General features: G+C 38.3%; 1 protein-coding gene across 3 annotated transcripts in view; it reads left to right on the top strand.

The window, feature by feature from the left end:
* Positions 1-22,315, top strand: part of CHM (CHM Rab escort protein) — a 249,676-nt gene that overhangs the window by 171,230 nt on the left and 56,131 nt on the right. For all 3 annotated transcript variants that reach the window (XM_047843816.1, XM_047843817.1, XM_047843818.1), the window contains one exon: positions 10,818-10,914. In XM_047843816.1, the coding sequence (XP_047699772.1) occupies positions 10,818-10,914 (97 nt within the window). The remainder of the gene's footprint in view (positions 1-10,817; positions 10,915-22,315) is intronic.

Raw genomic sequence — 22,315 nt, 5'->3', positions numbered from 1 at the left:
TCCCAGCTACCCAGTCTGTAGTATCGGAACTCTGTTCTCACTGAGCAGCAATCGTGCACCCATCCTTTGTATTCATCTTCCATCCACTCTCTGCTTTTACATTGTCCGTGACCAAGCCCCAGGCAGCACCTCCCTGTTGAGTTTTATCTCAGATGCGGCTTTTTTTCCCAACCCCTTACTTCTGAGGCACTGCAGCTTTGATCTGTTCTGCCCCTCTGCAGAAGGGTCTCACCTAGCAAATGGCCAAGTGCCAGCCACACCAAGTAATGTTCACAGGACCCTGCTGCTGCCGATGCCCAGAGAATGTGGCTGGGTGCCAGTCTTCCCCAGAAAAAGTTCACGCGATCGTGTGGCAGCAGCGTTTCAGGGATTATGGCAAATCGCAACATGTATCTGGCACCAGGCTTCACCCCCAACAACCTTGTTCCAGCACCAGCATATGTGGTTATTCTCCCGGGTCTACTGGGGCCTTTGCCTGTGGGGGAGCCATACAGCCTCAACCAGATGTCCTCCCAGCTTGGGAACCACCTCTCCCCATGTGGCCTAAAGCCCCCTGGACTTCACTGTGCTCCCAGGGATTTGCCCTTCCCACCAGATCACTGCCAGGTATTGAGTTGTGGAGTTTCAGACTCTGTGCTCCCCCTGTTTATAGGGTCTTAATGGAATTTAAGCCCTCTCCTTTCTCCTTTCTCCTTTCTCCCTTGTCGTTCAGTCCCTGCGGCTTTTGTACTATTCCGCTTTCTCTCCAGCCGCTTTTGGCGGGGGGGGGGGGGGTCCTTTTTCCCATACTCCCCCCTTTCCTCCCCCCCCCCATCTCTGTCCTCTCTCTGCAAGCAAAAACAGCTCCCTGCTCTCTGTGGCTTGTCTCTCCCCCAGTCCACCTCTCTGTGCTGCGTACCTGCTGAGTTGTGTGGTTCACGTTGTGCAGATTGTCATGTTAATCCTCAAATCAGTTTTCTAGGCGTGCAGGATGGTTTAGTGTTGATCTGGCTGTATTTCATGGACGCGAGACACAAAAAAAATTTCCATGCTGTTCCGCTATCTTGGCTCTTCCCTATCAGGCTTTTCTTTTCTTTAAAGAAGAAAAGTATGTATTTCTTTAAAGAAGAAGTGGATATTTCAACTGATGCTGTGGAGGTAGTAAAAAGGGAGGGAGAGTTTGAAGATATCCAGGAGAAAAGGAAGATAACTGATGCAGCAAGGTCCAGGTAAAGGTGGGGAGTATGAGATTCAGAGAACAGGTAAAACCGTTGACCTTAGAGGGGATGTGAGACACTTGCAATAAGAGGATGAATGGAGGATGTTTGTAGGTCTGGGAGTTTCCATCTAATGGAATCCATTTACTCTTTAAATTACGAAGTGAGGTCATCTCCTGAGAATTGAGGTGTAAGTGTCGGGAACAGGTCAAAGCTCAAGGAAAGATATACAGTAATAACTGTGGGGAGTTGGAGTATGGCCTCTCTCATTGTCAGATGGCTGCACAGTGTTGATTGCCGAATTGAGCCTGGTGGTTATGGGTGTATGGTGGCATTAATCTGCCCCTATCCTTTCAGCTCTTCCATTCTCTTACCCCACTTAATCTTCTCAGTGATCTGTTAAGAGACCTACAATTCCTTGTCCTCTCCTTTTCCTCCTAGTTTACCATTCTTCCCTCTTCCTTTTTCATGTCCTGGTCCCCGTGGTGGATTTTCTGAACTGCCCTTCCCCCAACACCTTCAATTCCTATGTAGCCATGTTCTTCCACTGTACCCACAGAGGAAAATTTTGTCTCTGGATGAGTCTATAATTTACATCTGGATCACAGAAGGATACTTGAGAAAACCACACATCCACACAGACTGGCACTCCCACAGAGTCAGGGTTGCCAATCTCATTCAGCTAGACCGTTGCTACCACCAGTTAGTTTATCCACTGGTCTCGGATAGCTCCCTCTTCCATTCCTCTCAGTGCCTAGTCCAAATCTTTACTGTTTTACCCACCCTCCTCTGTCTTAGCTCTTTCACCTCACCCCTCACTTCACTGAGAAAAGTAAGGCCCTACTAAGCACAATGGCCCTTGACCTCCTGCCCCACCACCCACAACTGATATACAAGTACAGAGAGTAATGACAGGGCTCCCCTCCTTGTCCAAGGCCAACCCCATTCATAAGTGCTCTTGATATACACACATGTGCACGCACACACACCACCCTGCATCTGTGTCCTGTCTTCTGCCTTTCTCTGCTACTGGTACCTTGCCTTCAACCTATATACATGTACTAGTATTTTGTTCCAAAATTAATATTAAAAAAAAATCTCCTTTTGCCCCCATCTCTAATTGTATCCCATCTCTCCCCTGATCTCATCAACATTTTCAAGACAGTGTCTATACTTGCTCCCTCCAGCTCCTTACCTCTCATCCATTTCTAGACCAGCCTGGCTTTTACCTCCACATTTCTACCACAATTTTTCTTGCTAAGTTTATTAACAACTTTATAATGGTCAGGAGCATAGGACAGTTTTTTTTTTTTCTATTAGGTCTTTTCTGGTACATTTGACAATGTTGATTATTACCTTTTTCTTGAAACTCTATACTCCTTGGCTTCCATGATACTGTGCTCTCCTGGTTCTCATAACTCTCTGAATAGTCCATCTCTGCTTCTTTTATGGGCTCTATCCTCTTAAATATTGGGGCTCCCCCAGGTTCTCACTTCAACCCACATTATCTCTTGCTCTATGCACACTTGCTGCTGGACTCCATGTACTTACATAGTTCCAACTCTGCATAAATGTTGGTGACAGCTACTTCTTTATCTCCCACGAATGTTGGTCAAACTTCTTGCTGGACATCTATCCCAAAGTCCCCTCAAATTGAACATACTCAGAACTTAACTCACCATTTTCCCTCTCAAAACTACTTATCCAGTGTTCCCTGCCTTCCTGAGAAGCACTGATGTCCTTCCAACTAACAATTTCTTCCTCCCATCTCTGGTATCCCCTGAGCCTCCAGTTCCTCTCATTGTACTTCCTTGAATTGGCTCCAATATGCTTTTCCTCTCAGTTCTTATTCTCACTCCTCTGGTTTCAGAACTCATCTCTGCCTTCTAACTGGTTGTTCCTCCTCTCATCTTGTCTCCTTCAGATCCATCCTCTAAAGAGCTATCAGAGTGATCAGTCTAAAAGTGTACATTTATACTTCTCTTTGTTTCCTATATTGGCTTCTTTCCTCTTTGTAAATTTTGAAGCATATGTGATGAACCTTAAAGAGAGGAAAAGGTAGGTGTAAGTCTAGGTAAATTTTATGAAAGTGATACTAGAGAGTTGAGGGTATTCCCTTTTGATGGCTTTTCCTAATCTCTATGAGTTTTAAGACAGTTACCTTTCAGAGTTCAAGACACAGAAGGTACTGTGGTTGGGGTTACTGATTGTATTTAAATTTTTTAAAAATTAGACATTATGGTTGTAGGAAACAAAAGAAATATAGGCATACCTCAAAGGTTTTGTGAGTCCAGTTCTAGACCACCGCAGTAAAGTGAATGTCACAATAGCGCAAGTCAAATGATTTTTTTTTTTTTTTAGTTTCTCAGTTCATATAAAATTATGTTTACACTATACTGTGGCCTATTAAGTGTTCAGTATAGCATTATGTATAAAAAAGTACTTACCTTAAAAATACTTGATTTCTAAACAATCCCAACTATCATCTGAGCTTTCAGTGAGTTCTAATCCTTTTGCTGGTGGAGGGTTTTGCCTTGATGTTGATGGCTACTGACTGATCAGGGTGGTGGTTACTAAAGGTTTGGGTGGCAGTGACAATTTCCTAAAATGAGACAACAATAAACCTTGCTGCATCAATTGACTCTTCTTTTATGAATGGTTTCTCTGTAGCATACAATGCTGTTTGATAGCATTTTACCCACCATAGACGTTCTTTGAAAATTGGAGTCAATCCTTCAAAATTTGTTGCTGCTTTATCAACTAAGTTTATGTAGTATGTAAACCCTTTGTTGTCATTTCAACAATCTTTACAGCATCTTTGTTAGAAGTAGATTCCATCTCAAGAACTACTTTCTTTGCTCATCCATAAGAAGCAACTCCTCTGTTGTTAAAGCTTTATCATGAGATTGTAGCCATTTAGTTACTTCTTCAGACTCCACCTCTAATTCTAGTTCTCTTGCTATGTCCACCACATCTGCAGTTCCACTGCAGACTCCTCCACTGAAGACTTGAACCCTGAAATTCATTCATGAGGGCTGGAATCAACTTTCTCCAAACTCCTGTTAATGTTGATATTTTGAACTCTTCCTGTGAATCATGAGTGTTCTCAATGGCATCTTAAATGGTGAATCCTTTCCCGAAGGTTTTCAAATTACTTTGCCCACATCCATCAAGGGAATCACTGTCTATGGCAGGTATAGTTTGACAAAATGCATTTCTTACATAATAAGACTTGAAAGTCAAAATTCCTTGTGGATCCATGTACTGCAGAAAAGATGTTTGATAGGTAAAGATAGGATTGAGTATGTAGAAAGGGAGATGCTAGGACTTGAAGATCCCAGGGAGCAAAGCCACATCTTTTAAAACAATGCTGGAAACATCCATGAGAAAAACTCCCTCAGGTGTAAAGTTTTTCTTAAGAATGTAACAAATACCACCTACTCACCCTTCATGTTTCCCTCAGGAATAAACAACTCATCACCAACAGGTATCTTTTTGTTTTCCTAAAAAGAAACCAAAAAGAAGAGGAGGAACAGACCAAAACCCTATAAAATAAAGTTGCTTGCTTATACTCAGGGGTATTCACTTTCAGATGCCCCCTCTCTGTAGAGAGATCTTTCATACTATTCTTACCTTCTGATATTACACTCTGATAAACTTTTGCCTGCTGCTCATTTTATTCTGTGTCCACCTCCTCATTCTTTGAATTGGCTAAACAACGAGCCCTGGCATTGAGGTATTTATTCTGCAAAATGTGTTAGCAAGCATGAAAACAACATTAATCTTGTTGTACATCTCCATCAGAGCTCTTGGGTGACCAGGTTCTTTGTCAATGAGCAGTCATATTTTGAAAGGAATCTTTTTTCTGAGTAGTAGGTCTCAACAGTGGGCATAAAATACTCAGTAAACTATGTTGTATCATCCAGGCTTTCTTGTTCCATTTACAGAGCAGAGGGAGAATAGATTTAAAATAATTCTTAAAGGCCCTAGGATTACTAGAATGATAAATAAGCATTGGCTTCAACTTAAAGTCACCAGCTACATTAGCCTTTAACAAGAGAGTCAGCCTGTCCTTTGAAGCTTTAAAGCCAGATGTTGACTTCTCTTCTGTAGCAATGAAAGTCCTAGATGACATCTTCTTCCAATAGAATGCTATTCAATATCTGGAAAATCGGTACTGTAGTGTAGTCACCTTCATGAATTATCTTAGTTACATCTTCTGGATAACTTGCTGCAGCTTCTATATTAGTACTTGCTGTTTCACCTTGCACTTTTTTAAAAAGTTTAAATTCAAGTTAGTTAACATACAGTGTACTTTTGGCTTCAGGAGTAGAGCCCAGTGATTCATCTCTTATATAGGACACCCAGTATTCATCCCAACAAGTGCCTTCCTTAATACCCATCACCCATTTAATCCATCCCCCCCCCACCTCCCCTACAGGAACCCTCAGTTTGTTCTCTGTATTTAAGAGTCTCTTATGCAAAAGGGTTCCCCTATCTCCACATCCTCACCAACATTTGTTGTTCCCTGTGTTAATTTTATCATTTCTGACACGTGTGAGGTGGTATCTCATTGCAGTTTTGATTTGTATTTCCCTGATGATGAGTGATTTGGACATCTTTTCATGTGTCTGTTGGCCGTCTGTATGTATTCTTTGGAAAATGTCTATTAATGTCTTCTACCCATTTCTTCACTGGATTATCTGTTTTATGGGTGTTGAATTTGATAAGTTATTTTTGACACTAACCCTTTATCCATTACGTCATTTTCAAATATCTTCTCCCATTCCGTAAGATGCCTTTTAGTTTTATTGATTGTTTCCTTAGCTGTGTAGAAGCTTTTTATATTGATGAGGTCCCAATAGTTCATTTTTGTTTTTATTTCCCTTGATTTTGGAGACATGACCTGAGGTCGAGGTCAAAGAGGTTGCTGCCTGTTTTCTCCTGTAGGATTTTGATGGTTTTCTGTCTCACATTTTAGGTCTTTCATCCATTTTGAATTTACTTTTTGTATGGTGTAAGAAAGTGGTCCAGTTTCATTCTTCTGCATGTTGCTGTCCAGTTCTCCCAGCACCATTTGCTAAAGAGACTATCTTTTTTTTTTTCCATTGGATACTCTTTCCTGCTTTGTCAAAGATTAGTTGGCCATATATTTGTGGGTCCATTTTTAGGTTCTCTATTCCATTGGTCTAGGTATCTGTTTTTGTGGCAATACCATACTGTCTTGATGATTATAGCTTTGTAATACATCTTAAAGTCTGGAGTTGTGATACCTCCAGCTGTGGTTTTTGTTTTCAACATTACTTTGGCTATTTGGGGTCTTTCGTGGTTCCATACAAATTTTAGGGTTGTTTGTTCTAGCTCTGTGAAGATGCTGGTGTTATTTTGATAGGGATTGAATTGAATGTGTATAGATTGCTTTGGGTAGTATTTGTTTAACAATTTTTGTTCTTCCAATGAGCATGGAATATTTTTCTATTTTTTTTGTGTCTTCTTCAATGTCTTTCATAGCCTTTCTATAGTTTTCCGCATACAGATCTTTTACCTTTTTGGTTAGGTTCTAGATATAGCATTTTAAAAATACATCCTAACAAGTTATTAGGTCTTTGATCTCTGTAGCAGGGGTTTCTCTGCTGTCTTCTAAGCCTTTTTCAATACTAATGTATTATGACTGTTGTTCTAAATTCTTGTTCAGATGTATTGTGTATATCTGTTTTGAGCAATTCTCTGGCTGTGATTTCTTCTTGAACTTCCTTTTGGGGAGAATTCCTCTATCTTGTCATTCTGGCAGTCTGTCTTTTATGTGTTTTAAAAACTTTTTATGTGTCCTTCACCTGAGACTACTGCTATATTAAAAAGGGACCATACAATGTCCAGGCCTGGCACTCCAGGAAGTACTTCTGTTGTGTGTTGCAGGTACTCTGCTGTTGGGTTCTGGCTGCCCAGTCCCACTGATCAGTCCTCTGCAGAGCTCCTCCTTGCTTGCAATGATGGAGTGTTTGGACCTTTAACTAGGTGTGCTTTGATTTCTTTGTTGAAGTAACCCTGGAAAAAAAAGGAGGTGGGGGGAGCCTGATGCTATAAAAAGAGAACAATGAAAGGGGAGAAAAGAAAACAAATAGAGAATTAAAACCTATAAGGTTGATTCCAAAGAAAGAGAAAGGAAAAGAAAGAAGAAAAAAAGCAAAAGAAAAGAGAAAAGATGGAACCCGAGTAGAACTAAAAAGCCTGATCAAAAAATATATATGTCTGTGTGTGTATGTATGTGTAGATAGATAGCTAGATAGTGTATATATGTGTAGATAGATAGATATGACAAAAAACAAATCAGAAACTATAAGCCTGATTTGAAAAGAAAACAGAGAGGGAGGAAAGCAAGAAAGAAAAAAGAAAAAAATAAAAGGTTGTCTGTTGGTGCCTGAGGCTGGTGGCTGTGTTGGTCTGGAGGGAGTCTGTCTACATTGAGTAAGTTAGTCTTGCTCTAGTAAGTGAGCATTTGCTAGGCATGGAGGGGTAGGGTTTGTTCTAAGCGTGTACTGCCTCCACTGGTGACCGCTGTGCTACTCTCTTAAGTCCCACTGTGTTGGTGTTAGGAAAATTTCCGTCACCCCAATCTCTCCTCCCGACTGGGCTCTCACCCCCTGCTGTTCAGGCAGCCCTCACTGAATAGCGAGGGCAGTCAGCTTGCCCTGCACCATTATTCTCCTGTGGCTTCCCCTTGGCACTCTGATGGGATTCAAATCCTGAAGTCTTAATGGACCCCGAATGGTGCAAATCCAGATCCACTCCCCTCCTCCAAGGATCCTACTGCTGAAAGGCCTTTGGCTGGCACCTGCAGAGTATTTTGTCCTTGGGGAGGCAATAAAACCTGTTTCCAAATAATCCAGGAAGGGTACTATTCTTTCCCAGTGCACCCTGGAGATCGTTACACCATGCTGTGCACTCCAGGGCCAGCTACCCACTCCCCAGGAGTGTGTGCCATTGCTCTACTCTTGAGAAAGTCATGCACTTCCAAAACCTTTGAGTTTCAGCTCCTAAGGTTATGTACAAAAAAGAACTGACACTCTCCATACTTCTCATTCCCCCCTCCATAGTCCATAGAGGTTTTCCTCTTGTGCTAACTCGATGCCATAATTTCACAACCCCTCTTTCTTTCTCTCCCTTTTGTCTCTCCACAGAAAGGGTTCCCTCCCCTCTGTGGCTATGCTGGTTTATTTCCCTCATTTCATATGCACGCACCTCACTCCTGCTAAGCTGTCCACCGTCCAACTGTGGAGATCCTTCTGCTGCTCCACAGATCAATTTCCTGGGTTTTCCAAGTGATCTGACCTCAAAACAGCTATGTTTAATGGACAAAGAAAATCCCGGTCCTCCTACTTCTCCATCATCTTCACCTTGCACTTTTATGTTACGGAGATGGCTTCCTTCCTTAAGCCTTCTGAACCAACCTTGGCTAGCTTCACACTTTTCTGTAACTTTCTCCCTTCTCTCAGCCTTCATAGAATTGAAGAGAGTTAGGGCCTTGCTCTGAATTAGACTTTGGCTTAAGGGAATGTGGTAGCCATTTTGATCCAGACCACTGAAACTTTCTCCATATCAACAATCTATCTCTTTACCTTTCTTACATTCTTATGTTGAGTAACACCTTTTACTTCCTTCAAGAACTTTTCCTCTGCATTTGCAACTTGGCTGTTCAGTACAAGAGGCCTAGCTTTTGGTCTGTCTTGGCTTTCAACATCCATTTTTCACTTAAAAATAAGCTTAATTATTTCTAGCTTTTGATTTAAAGTATGAGATGTGCAACTCTTTCTTTCACTAGAATACTTAGAGGCCATTATAGAGTTAATAATTTGCCTAATTTCAGTATTATTGTGTCTTAGGGAATAGGGAGGCTTGAGGAGAGGGTAGAGACTGGGGAACATTGGCTGGTGAAGCAGTTGGAGTACACAAAGCATTTATCAATGAAATTTGCGGTTCTATATGTATGGGCTCAGTTCATGGAACCCCTAAACAATTACAATAGTGACATCAAAGATCACTGATCATACGTAACCATAAAAAATATAATAAAAAAGTTTGAAATATTGTGAGAATTACCAAAATGTGAATTAGAGATATTAAGTAAACAAAATGCTGTTGGAAAAATGGTACCAGTAGATTTGCTCAATGCATGGTTGCCACAGACCTTCATATTTGTAAAAAAAAAATAATGCAGTATTTGCCAAGTGTAATAAAGCAAAGCACAATAAAATGTGCTATGCCTGAATGTTGGTGCAGTTCCTACAATACCTTTCTGGCTTTAAACGTTTTTACTCATAATCATTTGATAATTATTATACATTAGATACATGTTTTACTGGTTCCTCTCTCTTTAAAGTACATTTTGTGTCATGGACATCCAGCAGCAAAAGGGCGTTAGAGGAATATGGAGAACACAGTTTTGGGGACATCTTAAGCCCAAAAATGTACTTCTAAGTAATGTGATAGTAGAATATTCATGGTTATCAAAAGAATATCTGTTTTGAGAACTTCTAGGCATTTCCTGTATTGGCTATCAATGTGACATCACGAGTCAAAATCTAAGCATAGTGCTCACAGGTAAAAGTGTAAATTGGGCTCCACATTTTGACAAGTGTTTTATATATGAGAGAATATAGTTTTCTCAGATTGAAGATTAAATTGAGAATTAATATTGAAACTTTTGGTTTTATAGAGAAACATTGACCTGATTGTCATTTTAATTATAAGGCCATGCAATATATTAGTAGTGCCTATAGCATATCAGCATACTGCATATCAATAAACATTAATTAATTAATACTTTAAATATTTATTTATTTATTTTGAGAGAGAGAGAGCCCTAGCAAGGGAAGGGCAGAGACAGAGGGAGAGAGAGCGTATCCTAAGCAGGCTCCCCTCTATCAGCACAGAGCCAGATGTAGTCAGTCAATCTCACAAACCGTGACATCATGACCTGAGCCAAAATCAATAGTCGGGTGCTCAACCAACTGAGGTACCCCAATAAACATTATTTTAAAATAATTTTCCATTTTACTTTAAATTCTGGGTTTCTAGTTTTAGTGCTGGAATCCTTAAATTAAAGACATTCATTTGGAAACATTTTGGTATATGTTTGGCTACACTGTTGACATATTACTTTGCTTATTTCAATATCTTTCAGATTTGTAACATTTTTAAATTTTAACACTCTATACCTACTGCTTTTAGCCATTATGAATAATCAAAATTAATATGATCTGTTTTCAAATACTGAAGTGCATATAATTCAGAAGTAATGAGTCATAATTTAATCCTTTGAAAATGATAAGTGAAGAATTTAACAAATATTAAAGATATTTGAAACATTTCTTGTCCATGAATTAATTATATGAATGCAACATATGTGATATATAAGTATATAAATAATGCAGAAATTGGACATTCAGGCACATGTATATGTTACATGTTTCAAATTCTGTTCTAAAATCTTTACAAGCTAAATTTTTTCAAACATCATGGAGTTTGAAAAAAAGATAATTTGAGAGTTAACTAAACTCTAATGATAGAAGAATGAAAATGAGATCTACCCCTTATGTCTAATATTTTATTTCTACTTTTCAGATTTCCATTTTGACAGTGCCAGCAGTGGAGACAGGAACTTTTGCTGTTCGGGTCATTGAGTTATGTTCCTCAACAATGACATGCATGAAAGGCACATGTGAGCACAGTAGAATCTGGTTGTCTTATGTGTTTGTTTTGGGAGTAAAGGGGGACAACCATTGATAAAGTTGTCTGGGTTCTGATTATAGTTTTGCTATATATATATATATATATATATATATATATATACGCAATGTATATATATGTATATAGGCAATGTATATATATGTGTATATATATACATACACACACGTATATATATACACACACACATATATATATATATACACACACACATATATATATACACACACACACACACATATATATATACACACATGTATATATAAATATACATCCAAGTTAGTTAGCATATAGTGCAATAATGATTTCAGGAGTAGAATCCAGCGATTCATCCCCTACATTTAACACCCAGTGCTTATCCCAACAAGTGTCTTCCTGATGCCCCTTACCCATCTAGCCATCCCCCCACCCACAACCCCTCCAGCAACCCTGTTTGTTCTCTATATTTAAGAGTCTCTTATGTTTTCCACCTCCCTGTTTTTATATTATTTTTGCTTCCCTTCCCCTATGTTCATCTGTTTTGTGTCTTAAATCCCACACGAGTAAAGTCATATGATATTTGTATTTCTCTAATTTCACTTAGCATAATACCCTCCACTTCCATCCACATTGTTGGAAATGACAAGATTTCATTCTTTTTGATTGCTGAGTAATGTTCCATTGTATATATGTACCACATCTTCTTTATCCTTTCATCTGTGGATGGACATTTGGGCTCTTTCCATACTTTGGCTATTGTCAGTAGCCCTGCTATAAACATTGGGGTGCATGTGTCCCTTCGAAGCAGCACTCCTTTATCCTTTGGATAAAAACCTAGTGGTGCCATTGCACGGTCGTAGGGTAATTGTATTTTTTAACTTTTTGAGGAATATCCATGCTGCTTTCCAGAGTGGCTGCACCAGTTTGCATTCCCACCAGTGCAAAAGAGTTCCCCTTTCTCCACATCCTCACCAACATCTGTTGTTGCCTGAGTTGTTAATTTTAGCTATTCTGACTGGTGTGAGGTGGTAACTCATTTTGGTTTTGATTTGTATTTCCCTCATGATGAGTGATGTTGAGCATTTTTTCATGTGTCTGTTAGCCATCTGGATGTCTTCTTTGGAAGTGTCTATTCATGCCTTCTGTACATTTATTAACTGGATTATTTGTTTTTTGGGTGTCGAGTTTGATAAGTTGTTTACAGATTTTGCATACTTACCTTTTATCTGATATGTCATTTGCAAATTATCTTCTTCCATTCCGTTGCAGTTGCCTTTTAGTTTTGCTGACTGTTTCCTTCATTGTGAAAAAGCTTTTTATCTTGATGAGGTCCCAGTAGTTCATTTTTGCTTTTGTTTCCCTTGCCTCCAGAAACGTGTCAAGTAAGAATTGCTATGACTGAGGTCAAATAGATTTTTGCCTGCTTTCTCCTCTAGGATTTTGATGGCTTCCTGTCTTACGTTTAGGCGTTTTATTCATTTTCAGTTTATTTTTGTGTTTGGTGTAAGAAAGTAGTTCAGGTTCATTCTTTTGCATGTCGCTTTCCACTTTTCCCAGCACCACTTCCTGAAGAGACTGTCTTTATTCCATTGAATATTGTTTCCTGCTTTGTCAAAGATTAGTTGGCCATACGTTTGTGGGTCCATTTCTGGGTTCTCTATTATGTTCCATTGATCTGAGTGTCTGTTGTGCCACTACCATACTGTCCTGGTGATTACACCTTTGTAATACAGCTTGAAGTCTGGAATTGTGATTCCTCCTGCTTTGGTTTTCTTTTTCAGGATTGCTTTGGCTATGTGGGGTCTTTTCTGGTTCCATAAAATTTTCGGATTATTTATTCTAGCTCTGTGAAGAATGTTGGGGTTATTTTGATAGGGATTGCATTAAATATGTAGATTGCTTTGGGTAGTATCGACATTTTAACAATATTTGTTCTTCCTATCCAGGAGCATTGAATAATTTTCCATTTTTTTGTGTCTTCTTCATTTTCTTTCATAAGCTTTCTATATTTTTCATGGTATAGATTTTTCACCTCTTTGCTTAGATTTATTCCTCGGTATTTTATGGTTTTTGGTGCAATTGTCAATGGGATAGATTCCTTGATTTCTCTTTCTATTGCTTCGTTATTGGTGTATAGAAATGCAACTGGTTTCTGTGCATTGATTTTATATTCTGTGACTTTGCTGAATTCATGAATCATTTCTAGCATTTTTTTGGTGGAATCTTGTGGGTTTTCCATATAGAGTATCATGTTATCTGTGAAGAGTGAAAGTTTGACTTCCTTCTTGCCAATTTGGATGCCTTTTATTTCTTTGTGTTCTCTGATTACTGAGGTTAGGACTTCCAATACTATGTTGAATAATACTGGCAAGAGTGGACATCCCTGTCATATTCCTGACCTTGGGGGAAAAGCTCTGCTTTTCCCCATTGAGGATGATAGTAGCAATGGGTCTCTCGTATGTGGCTTTTGTGATCTTGAGTTATGGTCCTTCTATCCCTACTTTCTTGAGGGTTTTTATCAAGAAAGGATGCTGTATTTTGTCAAATGCTTTCTCTGCATCTATTGAAAGGATCATGTGGTTCTTGTCCTTTCTTTTATTACTGTGATGTATCACATTGATTGATTTGCAGATACTGAACCAGCCTTTCATCCCATTATAAATCCCACTTGATCGTGGCAAATAATTCATTTAATGTATTGTTGGATCCGGTTGGCTGATATCTTGTTGAAAATTTTTGCATCCATGTTCATCAGGGAAATTGATCTCTAGTTCTCCTTTTTGAGTGGGGTCTTTCTCTGGTTTTGGAATCAAGGTAATGCTGGTGCCATAGAATGAGTTTGGATATTTTCCTTCTGTTTCTATTTTTTGGAACAGCTTCAAAAACATAGGTGTTAACTCTTCTTTAAATGTTTTGTAGAATTCTCCTGGAAAGCTATCCAGCCATGGGCTCTTGTTTTTTGGGAGATTTTTGATTACTAATTAAATTTCTGTTCAAATTATCTATTTCTTCTTGTTTCAGCTCTGGTAGTTTATGTTTCCAGGATTTTGTCCTTTTCTTCTAGATTGCCCAATTTATTGGCATATAATTGCTCATAATATTCTCTTATTATTGTTTGTATTTATGCAGTGTTTGTGATCTCTCATCTTTAATTCTTGATTTTATTTATTTGAGTCCTTTTTCTTTTTGATTAATCTGCCTAGGTGTTTATCAATTTTGTTAATTCTTTCAAAGAACCAATTTCTGGTTTCATTGAGCTGTTCTACTGGTTTTGTTTATTTATTTGTTTATTTGCTTTGGGTTTCAATAGCATTGATTTCTGCTCTAATCTGTATTTTCCTGTCTTTTGTTGGTTTGGGGTTTTATATGCTGTTCTTTTGCAGCTCTTTAAGGTTGTGGATTAGATTCTGTATCTGAGACCTTTCTTCCTTCTTTAGAAGGCCTGGATTCGTATATACTTTCCTCTTATGACCACCTTTGCTGCATCCCAGAGGTTTTGGGCTATGGTATTTTCATTTTCATTGGCTTCCATGTACTTTTTGATTTCCTCTTTAACTTCTTGGTTTGCACATTCATTTTTGGTAAGATGTTCTTTAGTCTTCCAGTATTTGTTGTCTCTCGAAATTGTTTCTTGTGGTTGATTTTGAGTTTTATTCCACTATGGTTTGAAAATATGCATGGTATGATCTTGATGTTTTTGTACTTGTTGAGGGCTGGTTTCCCACTATGTGATCTATTCTGGAAAATGTTCCATGTGCACTCAAGAAGAATGTATATTCTGCTGCTTTAGGATGAAATGTTCTGAATATATCTGTTAAGTCCACCCAGTCCCATGTGTCATTAAAGCCATTGTTTCCTTGTAGATTTTCTGTTTAGATGATCTTGTAAACAGCATATAGATGGATCTTGTTTTCTTATCCATAATGTTACCCTATGTCTTTTGATTGAAGCATTTAGTCCATTGACATTTAGAGCGAGTACTGAAATATATGGACTTATTGCCATTGTGTTGCTTGTAGAGTTGGTGTTTCTGCTAGTGTTCTTTGGTCCTTTCTAGTCTTTGTGACTTTTTTTCTTATTTGTTTTGGTTTTGCTTTTCTCCTCTCAGCGAGTCCCCCTTAAAATTTCTTGCAGGGCTGGTTTAGTGATTATGAACTCTAGTTTTTGTTTGGGAAACTTTTTATCTCTCCTTCCACTTTGAATGACAGTCTTGCTGGATAAAGAATTCTTGGTTGCATATTTTTCTGATTCAGCATGTTAAATATATCCTGCCACTCCGTTCCAGCCTGCCACACTTTGTGGATACATGTTCTGCAAATCTGTTCTCTCTTCCCTTATAGGTTAAGGACTTTCTTCCCTTGCTGCTTTCATAATTCTCTCCTTGTCTGTGTATTTTGTGAATTTGACTATGATTTCCCTTGTTAATGGTCGGTTTTTATTTAATGTAATGGGAGTTCTCTGTGCTTCCTGGATTTTTTTTATCTGTGTCTTTCCACAGGTTAGGAAAGTTTTCCAGTATGATTTGCTCATATACAGCTTCTACCCCTTTTACTCTCTATTCATCTTCTTGGACCCCTATGATTCTGATGTTATTCCTTTTTAATGAGTCACTGAGTTCTCTAATTCTTATATCATATTCTTTTGCCTATCCCCCCCCCCTTTTTTCTGCTTCATTATTCTCTATAAGTGTCTCTTGTATATTGTTGATTCGCTGCTCTGATTCATCCATTCTTCCTGTCGTGGCATCCATTCTAGATTGCATCTCATTTATTGCATTTTTACTTTTGTCCTGACCAGATTTATTTCAATGCATTTTTTTCAACCCTAGCCAGTATTCTTATCATCGAGATTCTAAATTCTGGCTCAGACATCTTGCTTATATCTATATTGATTAAGTCCCTGGCTGTCATTTTTTCTTGTTCTTTCTTTTGAGGTGGATTCCTTCCTATCTTCATTTTAGAGGAAGAAAAGTATTAATAAAATACAAAAATAAATTTTGGGAGATTAAAAATGACACCAAAACAAATTCAAATAAAGTAAGCTAGATCCTAGGTGTGTTTTGGTCTAGCTATTGACCATATTTTTTTTTTATTCACACACTTTTTGTTCACATACTTTATGTTCATACAATAAGTCATTCTATACCTTCCCCTTGCCTCTAGTTAGTTTTGTACCTAAATCTTCATAGGCCCCATTTTTAAGTTCTCCAGTGAGTTTCTGTGACATTCCAGTTCGTTTTGTAATTTTACTTATGCTTATTACAAACATACTTTCAAAAAATTTTTTTTTACTCTACTGGTTTTCTTCTTTGATTTTCCTTAGAATTCTTAATCCAGTTTCTTATCTTCTACCATATGTAAATGATCAACTTAACGTTTTTATGAGTCTAAAGTTACATAGTACTTTCATTTCTTTTACTAATATGTATCAAAATTTTTGTCTCTAACACTGTTCAGATATCATGCCTTCTACCACATATTTTGTAAAGATGTTTCAGTAAGTAGAAACCAGCAAGGATACATTAGATGTCATTATGCCTAGATCTAAATTGTGTACTGTAGTGATTACAAAGAAGCACACAGTGGCATCCCTAATTTGAAATGTTCATAATCTTATTAGACACCTAATAGAGCAAGACACTATTAACTGTGTGCAGTGTACTCTAATAGACATTTCAGGATAGGTGTAGTTGAGTACAACATAGGTCTGACCTTAGGGTACTCACAATCTAGTGGGACAGATAAGACAAACACAAAAGTCTCTATAAGAGGCAGAATATGAAAGTACCAAAAGAGTGGTACCAACAAACAGCAGACTGGAGAGATTCATAGGAGGGAAGAAACAGTATCTTAAAAATTTTGTAAACTTATATTAATTTTTCTTCAAACTGTTACATGAATTATGAGAAGCAGAAGACTAATCTGGTTTGGCATAGTTAATGAAAACATGACAATGTCTTCAGTTGTAGAACTACTGCTCACTAAAAAATGTCAAAATGTGGTTAAACAGAGAGGAGTGGGAGCTTGTTGCTAGTAGGCAGAGTGAAGAAAACTTTGCCCTTCTTGTTGTAATCTTAAATTTCCATTTGAGGAGTAGCTTACTCATGGTTTTCCCCCTTTTATAGTGATTTGTGATATAAGTAAATCTTTACCATGACAGTTACCCTTATTATTTTTCCCTATTACTTTTACCAGTTTTTTGTCATGTCTTTTTTATCTTTATTAGTATCTTAAATATAAAACTACATTCATCTTTGATTCTTTTTTTTTTTTTTAATTTTTTTTTCAACGTTTATTTATTTTTGGGACAGAGAGAGACAGAGCATGAACGGGGGAGGGGCAGAGAGAGAGGGAGACACAGAATTGGAAGCAGGCTCCAGGCTCTGAGCCATCAGCCCAGAGCCTGACGCGGGGCTCGAATTCACGGACCGCGAGATCGTGACCCGGCTGAAGTCGGACGCTTAACCGACTGCGCCACCCAGGCGCCCCTCATCTTTGATTTTCTGAATTACATTTATTTTATGTTTTGAATATCTTTTGTAAATTTATTTTTATAAATTATTTCTCTATGTGAAGTACTTTTGTATCTCCAGTCTAACAATATTCATTATTGACAGTTTAAAAAAGGAAAGTAAAATTACTATAATCCTATAGATGACAAACACTTGGTATGTGTTTACCTTGTTTTTTTATATGTATATACATATATATATTCCATAAGTATCCAGTACTATTTTATGTATTTTATAATATACTTTTCAAAAACACTTAATACAATCGAATTTTTTTGTATGTCTTTGATATTTTCAGTGATTGTGGGTATGCCATCTTTAATATCATGCTATTGAGATTAAGTGAAAATTTTTACATCATAGTCCTAGAAAAAAAACAGCTGGCCTAATAAATATTTGTGAAACTACATTAATTTTTAAAAACTTTTGAGTGGAATTATTGGGTCAAAGTATGTAGGCTTTTTTTATTTTGAAGTTATAGACTCATAGGTATTTGCAAAGATATTACAGAGAAGTCCCATGTACCCTTCACTCAGTTTCTTCCAATAGTTATATTTTATCAAATTATAGTACAATATCAAAACCAGGAAATTGACATTGTTATATTGTGTGTATGCAATTTTATCACCTGTGTAGATGCTTGTGACCATCCCACAATGATTCCTAACATTACCCTTTTGTAGCCATAGCTGTATCTCTCCCTCCCCACACTGGACACCTAATCCCTGGAAACCACTAATGTGTTTTCTATCTTAGTAATTTTGTCATTTTGATGGTGTCATTTAGAATGACTCATACAATAAGTTAATCTTTTGAGACTGATTTTTTTTTTACTCACTGTAATTTTAAGATTCATCTAAATTGTTGCATGTATCAATAGTACATTCCTGTTTATTACTTAGTAGTAGTCCATGGTAAGCTGTACTTCTTTCTGGCCTCCATGGTTTCTAATTAAAAATCTGCTATTATTTGAATGGTTTTTCCCATATAGATAATGTGGTTCTTTTTTCCCTCAGGCTGCTTTCAAGATTTTCTTCTTAGTCTTTAATTGTTGTAAGTTTTAATATAATGTGTCTTGGCATAGATTTCTTTGGAATTATTCTATTTGAGATTTGTACAGCTTCCTGAATTTGCAGGTTTCTTTTGCCAAATTCAGGAAGTGTTCATCCTTTACTTCTCCAAATACTTTCCAGTCTTACCCTCTTTTTCCTCGTGTAGCATGACTATTAGATCTTTCACTATAGTTCCACATGTCTCTGAGGCTCTATTTCTTTATTCAAAAATATTTATTATACCTGTTAAGAGGAATTTATCATGCTAGGGACAGTGGATTATACAAAGGAATATAGCCAAAGTAGTAATAATAATAAGATAGTACAAAGAGCAAGAAGAGCCCAAAGTATGTGTTTTTCTGTTCATTTTTATGTAGGCTATTTTCTTTCATTTTGCATTGCATCATTTCAAGTTCACTAATTTTTTCCTTTGTCCATTCCATTCTGTTGAGCCATCCATTGATGGTTTCTTAATTTAATTTGTGTATTTTTCAGATTAAAAATTTCCAGTTCTCCTTTAAATCTCCTATTTGCTGAGGCTTTCTATTTCTTTGCAGGGACTTTCTGTTGTTTCATTTTTTTCCAGCAGGTTTGTAATTGCTCACTAATGCATTTTTATGATGGCTGCATTGAATCTTGTTTAACTCCATCAGCTGTGTCATGTTGGCATCTGTCATTGATTGTCTTTTTGCAGTCAAGTTCAGGTTTTCCTGTTTTTTGGTATAATGAGTAGTTTTGGATTGATACCTGGGCATTTTTATTATTCTGTAATGGGACTTGGATCTTATTCTGTTTTAGTAGGAGCCCTCTGACATTGCTCTGGTGGATAAAGGGAGTGCCACCCTTTTACTGTCAGGGAAATGTAAGTCCCAGTTCTTCACTTGCCCTCTGCTGGAACCTGGAGGTTGGAGAATTTCCTCATTACTGCAGAGTGATTATATTGTAGGCTCTCCACTAGGCCTCTAACTGATTTCACCCTGGCTAGAAAGAACACAGGAATACCTTGTTACTTATTGTTCCCCACATGGTCTTCATTGACACAATCAGGAGAGGGGTATGACCTCATTATTCAGGGAGTGGTGGGAGACCACACTCTCCATTAGACTTCCACTGACACCACACCATTGGTGGTGTCAGTGGTGCCTCATTACTGCTGGGGAAGGGTTGAAATCCAGCATCCTGCCATGGTCTCTACTGACATTGCAGAGGATGAAGACTGTTGTTACTCTTGGTGAGAATGAAGGTTTTGGCTCCTTACTTGGCCTTTTTTGATATCCTCCCCCAATGGGGCAGTTGAGACAACTTCATTACAAGCTGGTGTGGGGTGGAAGTCTAGACTCCTTCTTCAGCCTTTAATGGTGAGTGTAGAGGGTTAAGGTGTGTGTGTGTGTGTGGTGGTTGAGTGGAGTAGAGTAATAGCTGTCTAAAAGTTTTCTCTTTTACTAGGTGGCTTCTTTATTGATCCTTGACTAGAGAGAACACTTTTACTGGGATTTTTTTTTTTTTATCTGAAGCCATTGATGTTTCTGGGTTGCTAGTTTCACTAGTAACCAGTCTGGGCTATATGAAGCAAGAAGAAAACCCAGGGAACTCTGCTATTTTGTTTCTTTCATCCAAAGGTCCCTAGCTAGCCTCCTTTCTTCTGTATACCTCTCAGAGTCATCTTATGTTTGTTTTATTTATTATGTCCAAGATTTTTATCTATGCCTTAGCAGGAGGAAGAGGAAAAAGTACCTTTCAATCAGTCGTTCTGGAAGTAGAAGTCCGAGAGTGTCTAGAGTTTTGAGGCTTTTCATATATAGTGTCAAATTGTATCCCTCCCAGAGTTGTATCAATTTACATATTCAGTGGTAGTTTATAAGCAAGCATGTCTGTTTCTCCAAACCCTCAAGAGTACTGGTTATTAGCAAAACTCCTTTGCCAAATTGAAACTTGGAAAATGATATTTTGTTTAAATTTGTTTTTAAAAACTCATGAAGTTGAAGTTTTTGAACATTGGATATTTATACTTTTGTGAATCCCTTATTCTTTCCACTTATTATACTGCTTATTCTTTTCTTACCAACTTACAAGAGCAATATAAACATTACAGATATCAGCCCTTGATTTTAAGTGTTGCAAGTATATTTCTTGGTTCATTCAGTATTCTTTCAAAAGTGTGGGATAAGTAGAGGACATTATTTTAGGTCTTGTAAGTGAGACAGAAAGTGATGAAGAAAGCTTTCTGATCTCAGGAAGCTTTAAATTTAGTGGGGAAGGGAAAATCAACAGCAATAACTTAAAAAAAAATACAGCAGCAAAGCAATGTAACTTACAAATACAAGCAACAAGGGGCACCTGGATGGCTCAGTCCGTTGGGTGTCTGATTCTTGATTTTGGCTCAGGTCATGATCTCATGGTTCATGAGATCGAGCCCCATGTTAGGCTCTGTGCTGACAGTGTGGAGCCTGCTTGGGATTCTCTCTCTTCCTCTCTTCTCCTTCCATGCTCTCACCTCCCTTTCTTAAAATAAATAAACATTAACAAAGAATACAAGCAACAAATGTTGAATGCAGGAAATACTGTGCTCTAAAATCTAAAGAATCCTTCAAGAAAAATAAGGGGCATGATCTGGTCCTTAAAAATGATGTATAAGAAGAGGAGAGGAGGCTGGGAAGACGACAGAGTAGGAGGATCTTAAGCTTGCCTCATCCAATGAATACAACTAGATAACACTCACATCAGCATATATAACCCAGAGAACAATCTGAAGACTGGAAGAACAAACTAAAGGTAGAAAAGATGCCATATTGAAGAAGGTAGGAAAAGCAAAGATACAGTGTGAGAATAAAACAGACTATGGCCATCCTAGGTGGGGACAGAGACTGTGGTGCAGAGAAGGGGGAGAAACAGAGTATCACACCAGGGGACCTGCACAGGGAAGACAAATAGCCATAACATTTGGCTTCAAAAGCAAGAAGGGATGAATTTTGTGAGTTCTTACAACAAGTGGGATTTAAAGCTTTGAATTTTAAAAATCACTGTGCTCAATTCTGGGAGAGCCCAGAGAGCATTAGGAAGTGGATTCCTTGCTCTTAAGGAGACAGCACAAAAAACACCCTGCAGAGATAAAGTATGGAAACGGCAGCTTGAAAAATGTCTGAGGCAGGGGCCTGAGGCAGGGGCGCCTGGGTGGCTCAGTTGGTTAGGCATCTGACTTCGGTTCAGGTCATGATCTCACAGTTCGTGAGTTCAAGCCCCGCATTAGGTGCTGTGCTGACAGCTTGGAGCCTGGAGCCTGCTTCGGATTCTGTGTCTCCCTCTCTCTCTGCCCCTTCCATGCTTATGCTGTGTCTCTCAATAATAAATAAATGCTAAAAAAAAAAAATCCATAAAAATAAAAAAAAAAAAAGAAAGAAAAATGTCTGAGGCAGATGGGAGGGAGAGAATTACTCATCTCAGAGCTTGGCTCAGAGAAGCAGGAATCACTGGGAGAGCATTCCAAGAACAAAGGACCTGGCAGGCGCCATTTCCCTCCCCCACCCACAGCATAAACACACCACCACCTACCAGAACCAGCACACAATGACACTTGCTACCTAACTTGCTTACACCAAGCCTCCCTCACCTCACCACCCAGATTTCAATGGATCTCCCCTTCCCAGTCAGGCTTGCCTTCAGTCCGGGTGCTGCAGGACCCCTCTGCCAGAAGACCTGTGCAAACACAACACGTTGTCTTCTGACCCACACGTTTTGCGGGAACTCAGTTTCAGTGATGGCAACAGCAAGTCTCATTTTACAAGAAGACCACACACCTTCTGAAAATGCACCCCACCCACCTGGGACCAAACACC

Source organism: Prionailurus viverrinus, chromosome X, assembly GCF_022837055.1.
Source record: "Prionailurus viverrinus isolate Anna chromosome X, UM_Priviv_1.0, whole genome shotgun sequence".
NCBI lineage: Eukaryota > Metazoa > Chordata > Mammalia > Carnivora > Felidae > Prionailurus > Prionailurus viverrinus.
Note: the sequence above shows the minus strand (reverse complement) of the source record. Positions and strands in the feature narration are given on the sequence as shown.